At 32.1% G+C, this 20,321-nt stretch overlaps 1 protein-coding gene across 1 annotated transcript in view; it reads left to right on the plus strand.

Annotated features, from left to right (window-relative positions):
* The window catches only part of LOC130892887 (homeobox protein caupolican), a 43,848-nt gene that overhangs the window by 7,735 nt on the left and 15,792 nt on the right, over window positions 1-20,321 (plus strand). Inside the window, exons 2-3 of the mRNA XM_057798571.1 lie at window positions 12,477-12,794; window positions 17,210-17,319. Of these exons, the coding sequence (XP_057654554.1) occupies window positions 12,477-12,794; window positions 17,210-17,319 (428 nt within the window). The remainder of the gene's footprint in view (window positions 1-12,476; window positions 12,795-17,209; window positions 17,320-20,321) is intronic.

Raw genomic sequence — 20,321 nt, forward strand, 5'->3', positions numbered from 1 at the left:
GGATACCACTCATTCGAAATACTAACGTAATAAATTATAGTTTATAAAAACTAAGACTAGCAATAATTAAACTCAAAAGTAAAAAATAATTCTTGGCATAAGAATGAAATTACATACTGCAAAATAGAATATCATGGATTTTATGATAGAATTGATATAATGATACCTTGGATTGGGATATGTGAAAACTGAATACAAATTTTGACAACAACACTGTCAGTTTCTTTGTGTACCGTTGAGAAGATGCCTAAATATTCATTCAAGAAAACCTTCAGGTTAATAGCGTTGTTCGCGGGTCTGATTCTGAATCAGTTTGGGACCGATCGCATGCGCACTTTCGAAATAGTCGTCCGCAAACAAAGAGAATGCCGATCCACCGCAGAGCTCGACACAGATCGACACTGAGGAGGTAATTGATTTACTCGTTCTAATGAAGACTAAATTTGATATTATTATAAAAAATTAATATTTCTATAAGGGTTGTTTATTAAATATACAATTTTTCTCTTACCAAACCATTAAAATTGCCCTGGCTATGCTATTGCAAAAGATATTCAGTTAAAAGCTTAAATTGCCAGATTTTTCTAGCAATAGATTTCCGATTGATAATGTAAAAAAGCGCAAAGCGTAATAAGGGGTTTTCCAATAAGAGGTGTTATTTTGATATTCAAAGAAAAATGACATTTTTTGAGATAAATGATCGGATGTTTATTTCATTATAAAGAGGAAGGAATGCCGTTAATAATGGAACACAACATCAGCCAAATGGCCGCCACGACTGCGCTTACAGGACCATATCCTTTTCATGAAATTTTCCGTAACCAAATTACAAAGCGGCTGCCCTATGTCCTCGATAGCCTCACGAATTCCATCTTTGAGGTCTTGAATCGATGCTGGACTGTTGGCGTAGACCTTATCTTTCACGTGGCCCCAAAGGAAAAAGTCGCAAGGTGTTAAATCACAAGATCTCGGTGGCCAATTGTGATCACCTCTTCGAGAGATAACACGGTCCGGAAATTTTTCCCGTAAAAGATCGATGGTTTCGTTGCTTGTGTGGCACGTAGCGCCGTCTTGTTGAAAGTAAACGTTGTCCAAATCAATACCATCCAATTCCGGCCATAGAAAATCATTAATCATCTCTCGATGGCGCAATCCATTCACCGTAACTGTTGCTCCAGCCTCATTTTCGAAAAAGTAAGGTCCAATGACACCGCCAGACCATAAACTGCACCAAACAGTCACGCGTTGAGGATGGAGAGGGTTTTCCGAGCCCCAGATTCGCCAATTTTGTTTATTGACGTAACCACCAAGGTGGAAATGGGCCTCATCAGTTAAGATGATTTTTGATGAAATTCCGGATCATTTTCATGCATTTCAAGGACCCAATCAGCAAAGACACGACGTTGTTGATGATCGGCCGGCTTGAGTTCTTGTGTTAACTGAACTTCATAGGCCTTAAGACCCAAGTCTTTTATGCAAAATACGGTGTAATGACGTTTGTGGAATGGCTAATTCCAAAGAACGACGAGGAATGGACAAACCTGGGTTTTCTTCAACACTTTGGGCTACAGCACCAATATTCTCAGTTGTTCTTGAGCGACGTGCACGGGTTTTATTCTTCACATCACTAACTTGTCCCAACAGCTCAAATTTTTCCACCAATTTCTGTATTGTGGTCCGACAAGGTGCTTCACGTCGACCCAAAAATGTTTTAGTTTTACGAACCGTCTTTGCCAAACTTTCACCATTTTTATAGTGAATTTTAATAATTTGAATGCGTTGTTGAAGCGTGTATCGTTCCATTTTCATTAATGGCGTAGTTTCTACTTGTCAAATGTCAAAAAATGACAGCTTCAAAAGTGACATTTACCGTAATAGCGGGCTGTTCAAAATAACACCTCTTATTGGAAAACCCTTGACTTATGCAGCAGGAATATTCTCGATATGTATTAGAACGTTTTAGTAATAAAACAACAGAGCGTGAACAAACTTGCTATCCACAAATAGTCAGTGATGATCGAGCTATAAGTTTTTCTTCTGTATTTCATTCTTTTCGCAATAAGATGTACGGTTGAGGTACGTGTCCTTTACTAATGAACAATATACGCTCCGAATTATTACTGAAAATTTTGCTGTGACATGAATAATAATAACTTTAATACCCTTGTGGGCAAAATCAAATGTGACAAAATTAAATTATGGTCGGGTTGTGGAAATTGCTTCAAAAAACCTCACTGAACAACGTCAATAACTAGCAGTCGATTGTTAGATTTATATAAATGAATAATGCAATTAAGAAAGTTAATATGTCTATAAAAGCAACAACAATAGCTAATGATGAATTTAAAATGTGTTCAGTACAACCAAAGTCATGTGCAAAAACGTCTCCTGCATCACATATATATTCATTCATTAATATTAATCATATATGGTAGCAATTTTTTGGAGCTTTAATTGATTCTTAATACATACGAATCCTCTGGAGTTTCTTGATAGGCCAGTCGAAATAATTCACTGCATTTTAGAGCGAAAATTCAAGAAGTAATTGTATTTCTATGTGTGTTTTTTAGATTTTCAAGATGTTCTATTATAAGTACGATATATTACGAATTATTCTAATATTTCATGTAAATTTCACTATTTATTTGGTTACTTAGAGCTAGAGCCATTTATTTCAACCGCTTCATTGTAATATTTATATTTCCTTTAAAAGAATATCCAATGAGAAAAATCTCTTTTACGTAATTCTATGGAAAATTATTGAATTTTTTCAAAAATTTCAAAACCTAGACGCAAAATAAAAAATAAACATGGAATTGGAAATAAGAAGAAGAACCTATTAGATTGGTTTGGTGCCAATTACATTTCATGAAAATAGCTAAGAATAAAAAAATTTATCGACTCCTTCTGCTTTTTTAATTTATTATTTTGGACACTTCGTTTCTGGTGATACTAGAATCAGTTGTTGCACTTTTCGTAATCTAATCTCCTAGCATCAAATAATTCTAATATATTCTTGCTAAAGTTCAATTTTCATGTCGATAACGAGTATTTTGCATTTTTATTTTTATTAATATTTGGTGTTATTTAGACCAGTAAACTACTAAAAAATTTGCTACTTCAACCAACTTCCTTCTTCACTCAATTTGAGGTATTAATGGATTAGCTATAGAATCAATTTTATCCATGGACTAAATTAACGTGTAGAATTTCTTGGCCTAACAATGAGTTCATTTGTTTGTAATGCTCGTGATGACTCGTTTGTATCGTAGTGGTAACTCGAATGTAACAACAATTACTACAGCGTTTCTTGTATTAGTTAAATTAAAAATTCAAATCAGTTTATCCGCAGACTCGTACAGGTTTCTCAGGTTTTCTTTCGAATTATTGTAACAAAATCAAAAAAATATGTATATGTTTTGTAGCGACAGCAGCAGAACCATTTATTTTAATGATCCAGTCATCACAGTTGTAAATAAAAGTAGTTTTTTTTCGGAATAATCATTTATACAGAGTTTTCGATTTCGTTACTCATATATTCGAAAAAAAATCGAAAATATATATATATATATATATATATTTAACTTAATTAATTAGTGAACTTCTTGTAATATTTTTACCTGGAATTTTTATTTGGGAGAGCCCCGAAATCATTCCACCAAAATACAGAAAAGGTGACAGCTAAGAATTTAACAACTACAGATTTATAAATTTATTGAGTTACGTAGCAAATTTATTTGCTAGAATAGAAAAATTAGAAGAAACTATAAAAAAAACTCAATTGAGATTTCGAATCAGTGGAGAACCAGAAGTCTTTTATAGAATAAATAAAGGAGATCTATGGAGGATATTAGAAAGAGGGTTAAATCAAAATTTGCAGTAACAAAAATTAGACAGAACGCAACACGAAACATTGAGACTAATAATTGAGTATGACATTGCTGCATGTTAAGTCCGAAAGGAGAATAAGAACTAGAGAAAAGTAGGATGCTATCAAAAAGTTTGTAGAAAAGAACTGAAGAAAAAAAGAGAAACTAAAGTCTTAGATCCGTGAGGGTAGGAAGGCATAAGGAAAATACTGAAATTTTCATGTTTAATTTAAATGCAATTCTGTGAGATGTTAATTCCATTCCTGTGTTTTGATATGATCATTACCAAACGATGATTAGACGACCCTACATTGATTTAATTTGATCCCCAAGCTAGTTAATCACAAATTAGCACTGTATCAAGTTAAAGATCAACTCTAGATATCATAAGCAGAACAAAATTAATCCAACCAGGAGATGCACTCATTAGAACCAGCTGAACACTCTGTTTGTCAGGAACCAGAGACATCACAACCAGCTAATGTGCTCACACGTGATAAAAGCGACAGGAACTTTGTTTTGACTGCACAAAAATAACTTTAACGCTTCTGCTAACTAACAAATCCTGTCATGTTGCTAAAAAGCGAGGAAAATCAGCAATTATCACTAGAAGAAAGAATTAGAAGTCATCGTCAAGAACAAAAATATGCTGAACAGGAAAAACTAAGAAGAAGAGGAGCCGATCAGCGAAAACAGCAAAAGAAGAGTCTCATCATCTGAAGATGAAAGTGAAGAAGAGGAGGTATTGTGAGGAAGTATATTTCGTTTTCATTTGAGGGTGGATATCATGCTCATTATGTGGAAGCTTCCTTTTTAAAAAAAAAAAAAGATTGTAAAGTCTACTAAAATTTCGTGTACTTTCCAAATTGTTGTCGGAAAAATGAATGCACCTCAATACATCTATCTTGCTTCCCTTCAGAAAAGAATTCAATTGACCGTGTCCCACAGTCATAACGTTAAACAATTATAAACAGAATTAATTTACCATAATGTGATTGTAAATAAGCATAAATCGAATTTACTGACACAATTCGAAAACAATGTATCGCTTCCCTATTGCCGTTCTTCGTTTTGTTGCTACGCAAACACAGGGGCGGACTAATATACTATTTTCTCATGCTTTTTATATGTTTTATTACTTTCTATATAAGTACCTAGAAAATGGTTTTGCTGGTAGATAATAAATTAATTAAAACAAAGTAAAATTTTGGTTTGAATCATGATTTGTTTTGATTTTGTATAAAAATCCGTTCTGATCTACTTCATTCCGAAACATGAAACTTCAGCCTGTTACTATGTACTGATTTTCTTCCAAAAATGACCTTAAATAAACATAAATCATCCCAACATATAAAGATTCTAAGAAGTGAAAAGTTGAAATAAAATATTTGTAGTTTCATTCATAGAGTAGTTGCTAAATTTGCACTTATTCCAAAGCTGAGTTGATTTGAGGTTCCTTTGCCAAAAGGTTTGGATTTATTTCATCGTGATCCTCTCAATATCAAATGTCAAAACGTTTTCTTTCTCAGATAGCAGTTATAAGACATTGACGCAAAGAAATAAAAAATCAGAAGCGATTTTTGGGTGCGTTGTCATAGTGAAGAAAAATTAACAAAAAGTAACCATTTAAAATTATTCTTCTTGCTACAAGCGATGATTGCTGTTCAACTTTGATTCACAAGCGTTTTTAGAGCGAGTTAAGTCACTAGTTTTCTATTGACTTATTGTCTCAAGGTTTAATCAATAAAACAACTTCACAATTAACTTTTCTAAGGCAATTTACGTGGTTTACCGTATACCTCGGTCAAAAACGGATGCTAGATTTTTGTCAGCATTTTGACCTTGATATGAACGAACCAATAAAACAGATTAACAATTTGACAGTAAATGATCTCCAAAACAAACTTATTGGAATATAACGTGCAGATATATCAAAAGCTATTGATTTTTTTCAATATCTCTAATTGATGTATCCATTCAACCACAATGAAGGGAGCAAAAATATTTAGTGCTAACGAGCTGAGTTCAAACCTGCCGCTTTCCATTTCCAACTATATCCCAAACTCAAAGTATCCAACCGGAACGCCGTTCTCTGCCCCTTTGATTTATAACGATTTAATATTTATTTTGATGGGTGAAATTCAGCGTTACTAACACTTAGCAGAGGGTTGTGCCATCTGCCGACAGCGTCCTCTGTTCAACAAAGAAAACCACCCTTATACCGATCCGGTATAAGGCTGTTATTGGCTAAAAATTTAAGTCATTTGAATAGAATAAGGTATATATGGGTTTTAGCTTTTGTCATCTGAATTGGATTTTTAGTGCTTTTCTATGGGACACTAAAATATATACCTTCACGGTTTTTCTTAATTTAATATGTGGGGTGTGAACAACAATTTATTATAGTATTTAAGAGTTTTAATGGACAATGGGTGGCGCGTTAAAGTAAACAGATTTATCTATTTATGTTCTACAATCCAACGGTTTCTCAAGCACTTCGTATCGATTTTATTCACAAATTCATCAACTACATCTAAAACTATTTTAGAAGTATAAAACTGCAAATTTGGCACAAAACAATTTTACATGAAAAAGTACAAATCAACATGTTTGTCTGTTACTTGTGTTTACTCCCCGTATAAAATCAATTCACGTGGACTCTTCATTTCTACTGTTTACCAATGAAAACATCGAGTCGTAAACATAAAATATAAATGCACATTTAATGATCGAAGGCGTATGTACAAAATTTCTTGCCACAAACAGTCTACGATAAACAGTGTTGTTGTAGGTGAGATTCAAGCGCTTAAATAGTTTTTGAACATAAGTTGAGAGATATTAGAATAAACATTATTACTTCCAATATAATAAACTGATTGTTAATTTGCCGCAGGTTTTCTGCGGTTTTCCTGCAACATGATTCCGTTCACCAGACAAATGGCCGACTACAGGGAATAATACAACCGCAGGTCTACCCCTCCGCTTACTTATATAAAAACTTGGTCCATTCCAGCCTATACTACACTACCCTTCTAAATGTACCAATTCCAGCTCTGCAGAAAAAAAATTTCCCTCCATAAGTGCCAATTATAAAATATCCATGAACAATGTACTTGCCCAATTCAGAAATAATCCAATGAACCTCTTTCTATCACTGATTTTGTCAATAAGAAAAATAAACACAATCAAATGAAGTAGTTGAATATGTGTTGGCCATTATTAAGTATCATTTCGTTTATAACCTTGAAAGTTAGTTCCCTCTGATTCTACTGAATTGTTATCTTCAACTTGTTATTAAGACATTTTGGTATAAAGCTAAAATACTCTACATGCCTAAAGCGTTCATTTACCAAGTTTTGTTGAAGCAATTTTAGTACAAATTTTCTGAATACTTCCCAATCGGATTTGGAGTGCAGAACTATCGAATCATTTTGATTTTCATCTTCTGTATCAGCCACACTGGACGTTGGTTTTTGGATTATATGTTCGATGTTAACCATTTGTTTTGTTTCCACGCCCTCCGAGCTCTACAAACTTTGTAAGCCGTTTTCATTATAGTTTCACACATTCTTAATGATAAGTTCAGTTGTCAGAGCTGCAGAATTGAATTTTCTTGCGCTTGTAGATCTCATTTCCGTTTATAACTAGACTACAGTTTTTCTACATAAGCTTCACGGAAATATTCCTAATAGAAAACCACTATAGTCCATGAAGGGCACAATTCTAGAAGTCGACCAAGAAAAAATAGAAAATCTCCTGGACAGGATGGACTCATAATGGAATACTAAAGTACATAGGCCAAAATTTTAGACAGGAGTTTATAAATTTTATCCTGATAGATCTGCTCATATAAACTACTAGACAGATGGCGAAACAGTAAAATTATACTAATGATAAACCTGCTGGATACAACAGTGAAGCTTGTTACAAGAATTATCACCTACAAAATTAACTCGATAAAAACTCTAGAAAGAATACGTGCATGGATGCAGTATTTATTCTAGGACAACTGATTAAGATCAAATTCTATTCGTAGTTTAACGTCTTTTTAGTTCTTTGCTTATTTCAGTGGTTTTCCAGTCTTCATTGTTTGGTCTTTCCACAGAATTTTTTTCCACTTCTCTCTCTATCTCTCTCGATCTGCTTAGAATAGAAAAGGCTTATCATGAAAAAGAAAAAGTAATACATATCTAAAAATTAGAATATTTTCGTTATGTCTATTATAATAATATATTTCATACCAGGAAAATTATTCTAATTTATTCAAATTTCAAATGTGTAACTTTGAAATTTTTTTTAATTAACTGGTTTCAAATGCTAATGAGAAAGGAACTGATAAATATAATTAGAAGACATTGCTTGTGAATATACTAAATTTATGTTACAACTCTTTGTTTTGTAAACCACCGTAATTTTTTAATACGTCTTGTGGAACAAATAGTATAGTAATTCGAAGAATAGCTCGAGATGTGAAATGTTTTTGATTAAATTGATAAATTTATATTTAATTATGAGATTTTATCGGGTCGCTTATTGCGACTGTTTAGAAAATAATTAGAGTGGAAAATAGTATAAATTAAATTACATACTGGTTATTTTCTACTGTTATAACTAATCCTATTTACATAATATAAACATTTACTTTTCAGTAAGATGAACTCATGAATCTTTTCCTAATAACATCACATAGAAAACTATGTTGATTATGAATAACAAAACAAGAAGAAGTTGTTTTATTGGTTGATAAATATCGAACAAATGAGTAATAATGTAAAATTAAGTTCCTGATCTTCCAACTGCTGTTTTAGATATTAAAACGCATAACTAGGTATTTAGGACATGAGAAATTAATGCTTGTATTTAAGCAGGAAACTCGTATCCTTTCAACCCACCACTAATAAAATCTGCATCTACAGGTTATTTTATTTTTCAATTTGAGGTATTTGTCTAATTATTTGCGGCTATTGTACAATCTGAAATCCTACATGTTCCTCCAGATTGCCCTTTCTTGCCCTTTGTGTGATGCTAGTGTAATATTCAATAATATTTTTTCCGCAGTAGATTTTTATGTTACGCATGGGTTTCATATAAGATTATGAATCCACATTAGTGGAAAGAAAACCCACTACCAGTTATTTCTGTCGACTCCATCAATTCCATGATTTTGATCGATGACTGCCTTGGGTTTTAGAATAACACTCCAAGTTTTGTAGCTATTATTAACCGTAGCATAGATTTAAATACATGGTTAACAACATATAATGGGTTTTTAGTCCATCCATCTATCTGTATCCAAAATTTTTACACGATTCCTTCACTAGCTGGTAAAAATATTTTTGTTGTTTTGCCTTTCAGAATCGAACTAGATTTGCAGTTTTATATAATTTTTTATACCGAAAGCTGCGGCAAAAAACCTTCTGATCACCAAAAGAAAAATAGAAATTGGATCTTGGTGTCTCGGTATAGTAAGAAGTGACTGCAACTAAATGATGATCATTAAATACTTTGAAATTTAGTCATAAAATAGAAAAGTATTGAAATTTTCGTTTATTTTTTAGAAGTACTGAATATCAATATGAAGTAGACTTAATTATTGATCGTGGGAAAAGATTGAGAGCACCTCCAAAATAAAACTGATGAAAAACAGTTAGAGCGAATGAGGAGTTTCGATTTTGAAGAGTTTTAAGTTTGAAGACACCACGTTGTTTAGTATTTGTTTAGCAGCTTTTAATAGTGAACGTTTTCAGTAAATTTGGAACATGGAATGATACAATACTTTTATTTGAAAGGTCTCAGCCCAACCAAAATAAAAGTTGAACTAGATTCTACTCTGAGTGAGACTGCTCCTTCATTATCAATATTAAAATATTGGACAACGGAGTTCAAATGAGGCCGTACGACCTCCGAAGACCACCCGGTCGACCAAATGAGGTGACGACTCACATAATAACAAAAAAGCGTTCCTGGATGATCTACGACTGAAAAAGCTAGCAGACTTAGTAGACATTTCAAAAATTGTGCTACATAGCATATTTACGAAAAAATCTCTATTCGCCAGATTTAGCTCCCTCATATTATTTTCTGTTACAGGACTTAAAAAAATGGTTCGGTTCTCAAAGATTTTCAGCAGTTAATGGCTATTTTGAGGATCTTGACGATTCTTATTATAAAAAAGGCCTCGAACTTATTGAACATCGCTGGGAAAAATTTATAGAGCTAAAAAACACATAACTTGGAAAATAAATTTTTTGCGTTTTCTTTGGTACACCAGGTACTTTTAGGACCATCTTTGTATGATTATATATGAAAAGCTGAAAGAATTTTTGGTGAAAAACTCACCGATATGGCTTTGAACATATTTTTTTTACATTTTGAAAAGTCGGTTTTGAATGAGATCATTAACATAACATTTTTTTGAATACTGCTCTCACACATTTGATTATCATTACAATTTTATGATAATAGTATAAACGAACAGTCAAAATTATCTATTTGCGTCTTTGATAATTGGATACCACTATTTAATCTACTCAAAAAATCTTATTAAAGTCACACCTGTGTTTAATGGAATGTCACATACTGGTTTTATCGAATATGTTACAACAAAATTTTACATTATAAATTATAACACACGTGATTTAAAAATTCTAGCATGTCTTAGAAATAATGGGTATTTTTTTAACCAATGCAATTCTTTTGAAATCGAAATAAGTTCGAAGCGTATAATCCCTCCATAAATCATTCTCCGTCATTTCTACCGTTTGATCTACTATTTGGATCGCTTTTCCTGAAATAAATTTATACGTGTATCATGAATTATTACAGCTTTTAGCTACAACTTTTTACGTAAGTTCGGAGACGTAGAAATAATTTTTATTAAAGTGCAGTGGGAAAACAATGTCATGTAGTTTTTGTTGAATTGGAACATGAAATGTACGATCGAATTTACAATCAACGGATTGGTATCAAATACGTTAAATTCTGAGAGGGAAACAACCATTTGGATTTTTATATAAGTTATAGATAACAGGTTTTTTTAAATATACCTACAAATTATGTAGAATAAAAACGAACCTCTAAATTGCAGAAAATTTCTAGTATTCTTAATGGTAATAAAGGTGTGAAGATTTTGCTTCATGCTTGGGCATAGTGCAACGGAAATATTTCGAAAACTAGCTGGCTTTAGTCCTCGTGACTTTTCTCATTCCTAAATTGAAAACTCTACTTACGGGACATTAGAAAACATTCAAACAGTTTAAACCGTCTTAAACGCTGCGTAGCTTCTTAAAGAAATTACTTTGAAAGCAGTTTCAGTACTTATTTCTAGACCTCGTATCTATCAAAATTTTTTTCATAGCTTAGGGCTTTCTAAATGGCGATATGTATAGTCTACAATGTAGTTGGGACTTGTAATAAACTGTTTTTACATAAAAAAATGACTTCTTGAACGAAATACGTCTCCGCAGGTGATTAACGAAAAAGTTTAAAACTTGTAACGATGCCACATCGAAAATTTCGAACATTTACTAGAGTATCAATAATTTATGCTGTTTTTAGAGATTTGGTATTATATAACTTCTATTCCTTCAAAGTCTAAGGTATAATAAACAGATGTAGAAGTGACTACGTTTTATTTAATGTAAATATGTACGCCACTGTCAATTACAATGTTCGGTATAGAGAAACCACTTCGAAAACAGTTTTTCTTCCAGCTTAAACCAGCTCAAGAAGGGAGAAACTAAGAAATGGCGAGATGAGAAGAAGAAACTCAAGCTCGAAAAGCAGATTTATTTTTAATAATGGCGAACGAATATGCGATCGCATGAGTGCACATCCCTCGGGGTAAATAAATAATGCTGTTATTACAGTTCAACGAGTATCACTCGAAAGTGCAACTACTGTTAACCTTAGTTATATTCAGAAGATTCTCATATCTCTCGTCTCTCCGAATACGGTTCAAATTCGCGAAAAGATACAATATAGACGCATCAACGTAATTTGAGATAATTTTACGTCTCTTCTGCTCTTTTACTGTTGGGTAAGATGTTTGAGGGTAGATAATGATAGGTGGTAAAGGGGGAGTGTAACAACGGAACGGCAATCGAGCAGGGAATGTACTTTGTACTTTGTCCTACACGCCCTTCACGCAAATTTTCGGGGCTATATACAAGAATTAATTAAAAGAGCATACGTATAATATAGAATGGAGGGTTGTGTATAATGAAACATTTTTATGATGTCGTTACGTTGGTAGTTGGTGGGTTTTTCGACCGGTGTTAGAATCTCAATTCCCTCGGTAGTCATTTACTTTAAATATAAACTTTATTGTATTGTTTTATAGAGCCAAAGTTTCTACGGAGGAACCATTCAATTATATATTCATAATTTGAAACATTATAGTTCCGTTTTATGAAGAAAAAATGAATCAAATATACGTATAACCACAAAAATTCCTCCATGGAATCGGAACATTATTGATCTATTTAATTTTCTCACTGACATACTGACTGATATCCCGAAGATTTATAATTTAAATTTATTCACAAATAAACGAGTTTTCTAAATATATAATCATTCAAACATAGTAGATATTTTTTTTTGTTCCAGTGTGCCGTATCTACAGGCCCAAGTCAATCGTCTTCTCCACCTACAACAATGGCAGTGACTTCTTCAGCGCCTACGACTGGTAGTCCTCCTACGCCCTCCCAAAGATGTTGTGATACTGGTAGACCATTATTCACGGATCCTATTACGGGCCAAAGTGTTTGTTCGTGTCAATATGAACTATTAGGTTATCAAAGGTTAGCTGGAGCTGGTGTACCTGGTTTACCTGCTCTTTCAATGTACAGTGCTCCTTATCCCGAAGGAATGGCTGCGTACTTTCCCGCACTAGGAGCAGACCAGGCGCCTTTTTATACGTCAACGGTAAGTTTGTACAAACAAAAATGGGCATTTATTGAAATTTTTAATGAATTTTTGAATGTTTCTTTCAAAGGTAATGGTTCAAGTTCAACTAATATTCAATTTTCTATATTTTAATCTCGATCTCGATAAGATATCCTATCCCTTATCAAGCGAAGAAAAGAAAAATCTATTCGCAATTTAAGCCAAATTGACATGAACTTTTAATTAACGCCTGCAATTTGATATTGATGATTACAGCAGCCAACCAACATTATTTTGCAGTTTTCTTCAGAACTATTATGTGGAAACACGATTGTTGAATTTATAATTTGGTAAATTGACAATTTCGAATCGGCTATATCTCACAATTCTCTTTAAAAATTTGATATATTAAAAACCCATAAAATTGTTAAAAAAAAAATCTGTTTCCAAGCCTCTGCTACTATATTTTCCAATTCCCTTCATTGCCATCTTGTACAATTGTTAAAATTATGAAAAAATATTAATAAAGACTTAGTATATAGAAATCAATTAATAAATATATTTCGACAGGTGATACATAAGTTGTAGTCGAAGGTACTATAGATATTTTTTCATTGCCACTTTTTTTAAGCCCCTAAATATTCCAAAAATATTCCATAATAATAAATTTCGGATGTAATATATAGTAATGAATACGGTGCAGTATACTGATACCTTGAAAGATTAAACCACAACTGAACGTACTAATAAATTGAAGACATCTTCAGTGGCCATACTCTTGTTTAAAATATCCATGATGGATACCATCTTCCTTTCTTCCATAACATTCCAATAGGATCACAAATAGGTGTAATGGAAAAGGAAGGTTAAAGCTAAATTTGGTGTCTATTCTTTTAACAAATCCAATTTTCGTTGAACCAAATTTTCGAGCTTCAAATCCCCCAAATGATAAACAAAAAAATTATTATCAAGTAACTGACCATATTGCGTACCCTTTGACTGAACTTTGAGTATCGAATATATTATCAAATAATGCCAACGGTATACCTACAGCTTGAAAATCGCAGCTCAATGCTAAAGCAAACTTTCAAGATGTTCCAGATAATGCCATCACGGTCCACTGTACTATGAATTCACTGTAACTGTGCAAGTGGCATTAGTAAGTACCAGTGGTCACTTACATAATTAATTATCTCAACCATATTCTCTGCTGTTTCCAGCATTCTTTGTGTTTTGGACGTGTCCGGTCGCGTTTCTGCTATGTATGTCATTTTTGGTCTTATAACAACTTTGTAAATTCTAGTCTTAGTTTCCGTTCTAATATGTTTGTTTCTCCGTATTGTATTATAGAGGCATCCTGCTGCTCTATTGGCTTTTTGTATTTGTTCTTTTACTTCTGATTCTACGTCTCCAACGCTTGATAGTATGATGCCTAAGTAGTTAGTTTCCATAATCTGGTTAGCAAGTACATTAGAACAACAAGTAATGTGGTTATTGAATAGAAAAAAAGAATGGAACGACCATATAAGTAGAATGACAGATGATAGGGTAGTAAAGATCGCAAGAAACAAATCGCAACAAAGTAGTATTTCAGCCGCGGCGTACCCAACATAAGATCCAAACCTTTTTCAATTACACTGAGGAAAGAAAATAAATGATAGAGAATTATAAACATTTTATTTATAATTTTCTCTGGATACACTTCTTCATAAAGAGCTCGTACTATTTTTCGTACCTTGCAGGAGATTTATACGGCAACGAATTAGGAACGGCCGCATTGCTTTCTTCGTTGGCGAGGATTCGAATAACTCTTCATCGTTGATATTTTCTTTTTCATCATCATTCATTGTAATTCATTAATTTAGACAAAACTTCGGAGAAAACAAATAATTTTGGAAAATTAAAAATTTAAGGTTATGCAAAATCATCGAAGTGAAACTGTCAATTGTCAATATTGAATTGGCTATAGCTATAGGCACTCCAGAGTCACTCCAAATCATTCCGAAAGTGTTTTGCAGTACGGAACTGTCACTTTCAATACATGGAACACTAAAAACGCAGCTTTCGGTATGTAAATGAATACAGAAAGAACAACTTTCAGATGGCGTCGTCTAAAAAATGATTTTCACGTAAAAATTTTGTTTACATCGTTCAAGTGTAGTTGAAAATACAAAAATTTGTCCCCAATGATTTGGTTTATCAAATGTTGAGATCATTTACGAAATGATTATCTACACTAACATTATATAAAAAAAAAATTCAATTTTTTAAACTGGATAAACATTTTCTTTTCTATTTCCATATGTCGAATGAGAGGGTTTCAGTTCCTATCGTATCTTATCATTTTCCCCAATTTCTTCAAAGTTATTGTGCTCAGTAATGTTATTTTTTATTACAATTGAGAATCTACTAATACTAGGTGACATTGCCCTTTGTAAATACTACTAATACTACCGAAAAGTACACTTAAAATGTTGACTGTAAGTAACAAAGGGACTTGTTTTATAACAATAGTTTTCATGCTTCAAATTATCGAACACAAATTGTTTTGTCGTAAATTTTAATACAATAGACGAAAAGTTCAAATGTTCCACAAGATTTATTATTCAAACATTTTTATACGTAGTAAATTCGGTTACAAAAACATAAAAATAAACTACAAGAGGATATGGCAAGTTTTATATACAACGAATTTATTCATTATTAACTTTTAGTATTTTGTATAGGATTGAAAAGTTTCCGACCGCAAACTGAAGATGACATTCACAAGAAATATGTTTGCACATACGTTGAGATGTTGTCATTAAAATTTCAGTCATTTTCGTCGCCTAGTTTCTCCTTGAGAATCGTTTACGTGAATCGTGGTGAAGATTCTTTTAAAATTGGAAAAAATGTCATTAAATATTTGTATTTGGAAAAAAATATGCTTACTCAATTGAAAGTTGAGTTAGATATTGTGTAAAGAGACTCTGCAACATCATTTATAATCTAAAATCATGCAGCTGATTTCAAACGTGGCCTTATCAGTTTGGCTGTCGACGAGCGTTCGGGATGGCCAAAAACTGCGAGAGCTACAGGGGTTTAATACAAACCAATTTACAAGAAAAAATAAGGACTATAGATAATTAGGACTTCCTTCAATTCAGAGAGATTATTTATTTCACCAGGAGATTACGAGTATGCTTGTTCTTGTTCAAAATTCACGTTCCACAATGTCCCATCAATGTAGTGAACAAACTTTGGGATCGTTTTTTCTGGCTCTCACTTTACGATATGATTAAAATCGTTACTTAGAAATAAAACGTGAAAATTAAAAATATGTTTTTGAGATATATTTAGTATTATACAGTACAGTAAATAAAGAATCCAACTTTGAAAAATACGTTCCCTCAAGTTTTAATCGGTAAGGAAAAGGGCACTGAAAAGTGGTCTCAATTTCTCGAAAATATTTTTTTAATTGTCGATATAAGTATTCATAATTATTGCTGATCGAACAAATTATACGATTACTCGAATCAAAATTTTGCTCAGTTCGCATTCGAATGAACATTTTCAATGCCTCTTCTATGCTCTAAGCTGTCCAAGTTTCTGGTCAACTCTAGATCGCCTATAAGTCGAACTGCTCTCTTCTGTATTGAGTCCAACATCTTCAAGGTATGCTTGGAAGCCGAGCTCCAATATTCCAAAGATAGATAAATCTGGACCATGTAGAGGATTAGAAGCTGTTTTTGTGAAGCTGCCAAGTCATATTGCTTGTAATTTCAACACTAAACAAGCGAATTTGCGGTGATGGTGATATTTTTTTGTCTAGACAGGATCCTGAGCTGAAGTACCAACATTCTTTATAAAAATAGCAACCTGAGTTTTTGCTGCATTAAACTCAATCAGATTGCTTCCACTTCCAACCGTTTATTGTTAATTTTTTATATTCAAGATGTAAAAAAGTTTTGAAGACTCTCAAATATATTGAAAAACTTATCTATTTCTGATACGCTTTCAGAATTTTTACGATGGAAACAGTAAGAGAGACTGTAACATCATATACTCCGTGGAGTGATATTATCGTCTACAAATTAAATCTCATGTCAGATTATAAGATAATGAGTATCCTAGACAGCATAGCAAAAAGGCTATTAATCAAGAAGTGAAGTATGTGGTGTTAAAACATCTACAATTTAACAGTTGGGAAAAGATAAAAATCTATTTTGTTCAGACTTGACCACACAATATGCTTAAATACTTACTAATTTATTCCGTTTTAAGTTAGCTTTTTTTATACATATACTTCATTCATTAACCTTTATTTGCAAAACCTTTTTTTTGTTTTTATAACAGTGTAATAAATTATTGTATTATTAGAATGATAAATCTTTTGTTTATTGGTGCTTATTTCTTTTATAATCAAGAGAAAATGGTTATTTGATTACTAATTCTAGTTTTTATTCGTTTTTCAGGCTGCTGGCTTAGAACTGAAAGAAAATTTAGCTGCTGGAGCCGCTGGCTGGCCCTATCCCTCTGTTTATCACCCCTACGACGCGGCATTCGCAGGATATCCATTTAATGGGTAAGTTCACTTTGTTATTTTGTCGTTAATATCGTTTATCCCTCGACTTATTACATTATCTTGATTTATAAGAATAACATTATAATACCCTTCTTAATGGACGAAATTTAGTTTGATTTTATAATCTTTTTACTTCACCTTTAAATTTTTTACTTTCTGTTTAACACCATAGAATTATTTATATGTTCTACAATAGTTTGATTATCTTGGATAATTTTTTGGAAGTGAACCAATATTACGAAAGGTGAATGTTTAACTGGAAATGTTTCAAGTACTGCAAATTATATAACAGGTAATAAAAACAGAATATAAATGATTGATAAGTGGTACATTACGAAAAACTTTGATGATAGTGGTCCAATATTTTAATATTACCACCTAAACAAAACATATGAAAACTACGTTGTTGTAGGGAACGGACTTTTAAAGAGGATTTTATTGATAAGCTGCTATTTCAATTAAATTTGTATATCTGATTGTGTGCCCTATAAATAAAGTGTTATGTACTATCAGTTTCCCCATGGATTTTAGATCCATGATGGCATTAAATGGCAGGGGTGCACTTTAAGCCAGTTATCGTCCTACATTATAAATGACTTCTCGTTAGTCTGCCCCGTCTCCCTATTTTCCCTCGATAACTTCATCTATTCAACCTATTACCTTGTAGACCTACATTTTCATTATTTTAATATTTTAATTATTATCGATCGGTCTATAATCTAGTCAGAATGTTTATTGAAGATTGTCTTAGGGGACATCTACACATTAAATAATATATTCTATCAAATGTTCGTTATTATTTACCGTATCTTCTCACTTACGCAATTTATTCATAAACTGTGTGCCAACTTATTCAATTTATTTATATACTAAACCTCACTTTTTACGAAATTACTCCAGTCAAATAACGTTTTGAAGGCTACAAAAATTCCCATAGAGCCAAAAATTGGTATAAATGTTCAGAATACTATTACAAATGAATTGTGAAAAATCCCACACAATCCCCCTTGTGCAAAAAAATTTTATTGATGGTGAAAGTTTGCAAAAATAGGGTTTTCGCGTTTTTCACCTAAACAGTTAGTTTTACAGCAAAAATAGTTCTGACAAAATTTGTAGATCATCCGATTCTCTACAAAAAATCTATCTACAGTTTTTTTCATAAGTACTACCATTTCCGTGATAAGGCGGTTGAAAGAATTGAAAAAAATATTTTATTCATAATAAACACGTTAATGTACTTTTATATACATTTTTGAACTGTTATACGAGTAAATATGAGTCCCTATGTCTTATATAATATAAAAATTATAAACCACGTAAAAAAAGTGTCAAACACACTACCTCATAGGTGGTGTGAAAACGTGTGCATATTACGAAAACAATATTTTTTTCAATTCTTTCAACCGCTTTATCACGGAAATGGTAATACTTATAAAAAAACTGTAGATACATTTTTTGTAGAGAATCGGATGATCTACAATTTTTATCTAAACTATTTTTGCTGTAAAACTCACCGTTTAGCTGAAAACGTGGAAAATATATTTTTGTAAACTTTCACCATCAATAAAATTTTTTGCACAAGCGGGATTTATGGTGACTCTCCAAAATTCATTTATAATAGTATTCTGAACCAATTTTTAGCTCCATGCGAATTTTTGTAACCTTCTTTCTATTTTAAGGACTAATTTGACTGGACTAAATATTGCTTGAGTTATCAATGAAAAATGTTTTTTTTCCTCTTATTTAAAAACAAACTTAATTTTTTCCCTGTGTCAGAATCCTTAAAATATTTATTTTTAATACAAGTGCGTGAAGTGTACAAGTACTTCATGCACGAGTACTTTACAATATTTTATCTACGACCACATTAAAAAATACTTTAGTTGGAAACTGAATTGTAAGCTATATTTGTGACAAAATATTAGAAATAAACAATGAGAACATTTTTTGTGGTATTTTTGATTTTTTTAGTGTTACGCCAATCTAAAAAATCGCCTTATGACTTTTCCGGAAGCAGGTTTTGAGTTAAATTGCACGCAATTTCTGTAATTTCAGGAGATTCGTTTTTTATGTTCATTTAGCTTAACGTTCAGTGTTTTATCAAAGAAAAATTTTTACAAAACGACGATTACTTCTTAATAACAGTACAAAATTATAATAATTACAGAACACAACACAAAATTATCTAAGGTAACTTGTTTTGGCTGTTGTAATGAAACTTACATATGTCGAATATGTAATGTCACGTATTTATGTGAGTTTTTAAATGTTTAATTTCAATGGTGGTCGTAGATAAAACATTTTAGGGGTAATTCCAAATCGAATGAGCTATTCTCATAATTTCAATCCCTATATTTCAAGTTTTGAACTTGTTGGTTTTAATCCCTCTTTGATTATGTAATTAGCAGATGTTCGGTGTGCTACTACGTATTTGGAATTCATAAAAAAACTGGTATTAGTCATATTATTTATCTTGTACGCGAAACAAAGATAATTCAAGATATAAATCCACAAATTGGTACAATCCATGTACATCCATAAATTTCTAGTTCTAAGAACTCATCAGAACTTTATCACGTAACCTAACTAATTTTGAATCTTTACTTCTTTTAAAACGAACTGTGAATAAAAGTAATTCAATTATGAGTACCTAAAACAATTTGAAACACTAAACCTTTCATGGTGGATGCTGACGTATGTATGTCTTTGTAAAAATACCTTCTCGTGTTACGAAAACAAAAACAACTTTCAAATCTAATTCATTCTATGAACGAAACTATCAATGACGAATTTATAATTATTGAATTGAAATATTGCCGTGATCATTCTTAATAGTGATGATAATGGGAATGTTATAAATGTCTCCGTGTGTGGCGACAAATTCCAAGAAATTGTTATAATTAATTATAGAATTAGCTTTTAGTTATCTTATCACATTCCGGCATTATTTCAATTAGTACACTTACAAAAAAAATATTTTTATTTCCAAGCCATCAATTACT

Source organism: Diorhabda carinulata, chromosome 4 (assembly GCF_026250575.1).
Source record: "Diorhabda carinulata isolate Delta chromosome 4, icDioCari1.1, whole genome shotgun sequence".
Taxonomy (NCBI): domain Eukaryota; kingdom Metazoa; phylum Arthropoda; class Insecta; order Coleoptera; family Chrysomelidae; genus Diorhabda; species Diorhabda carinulata.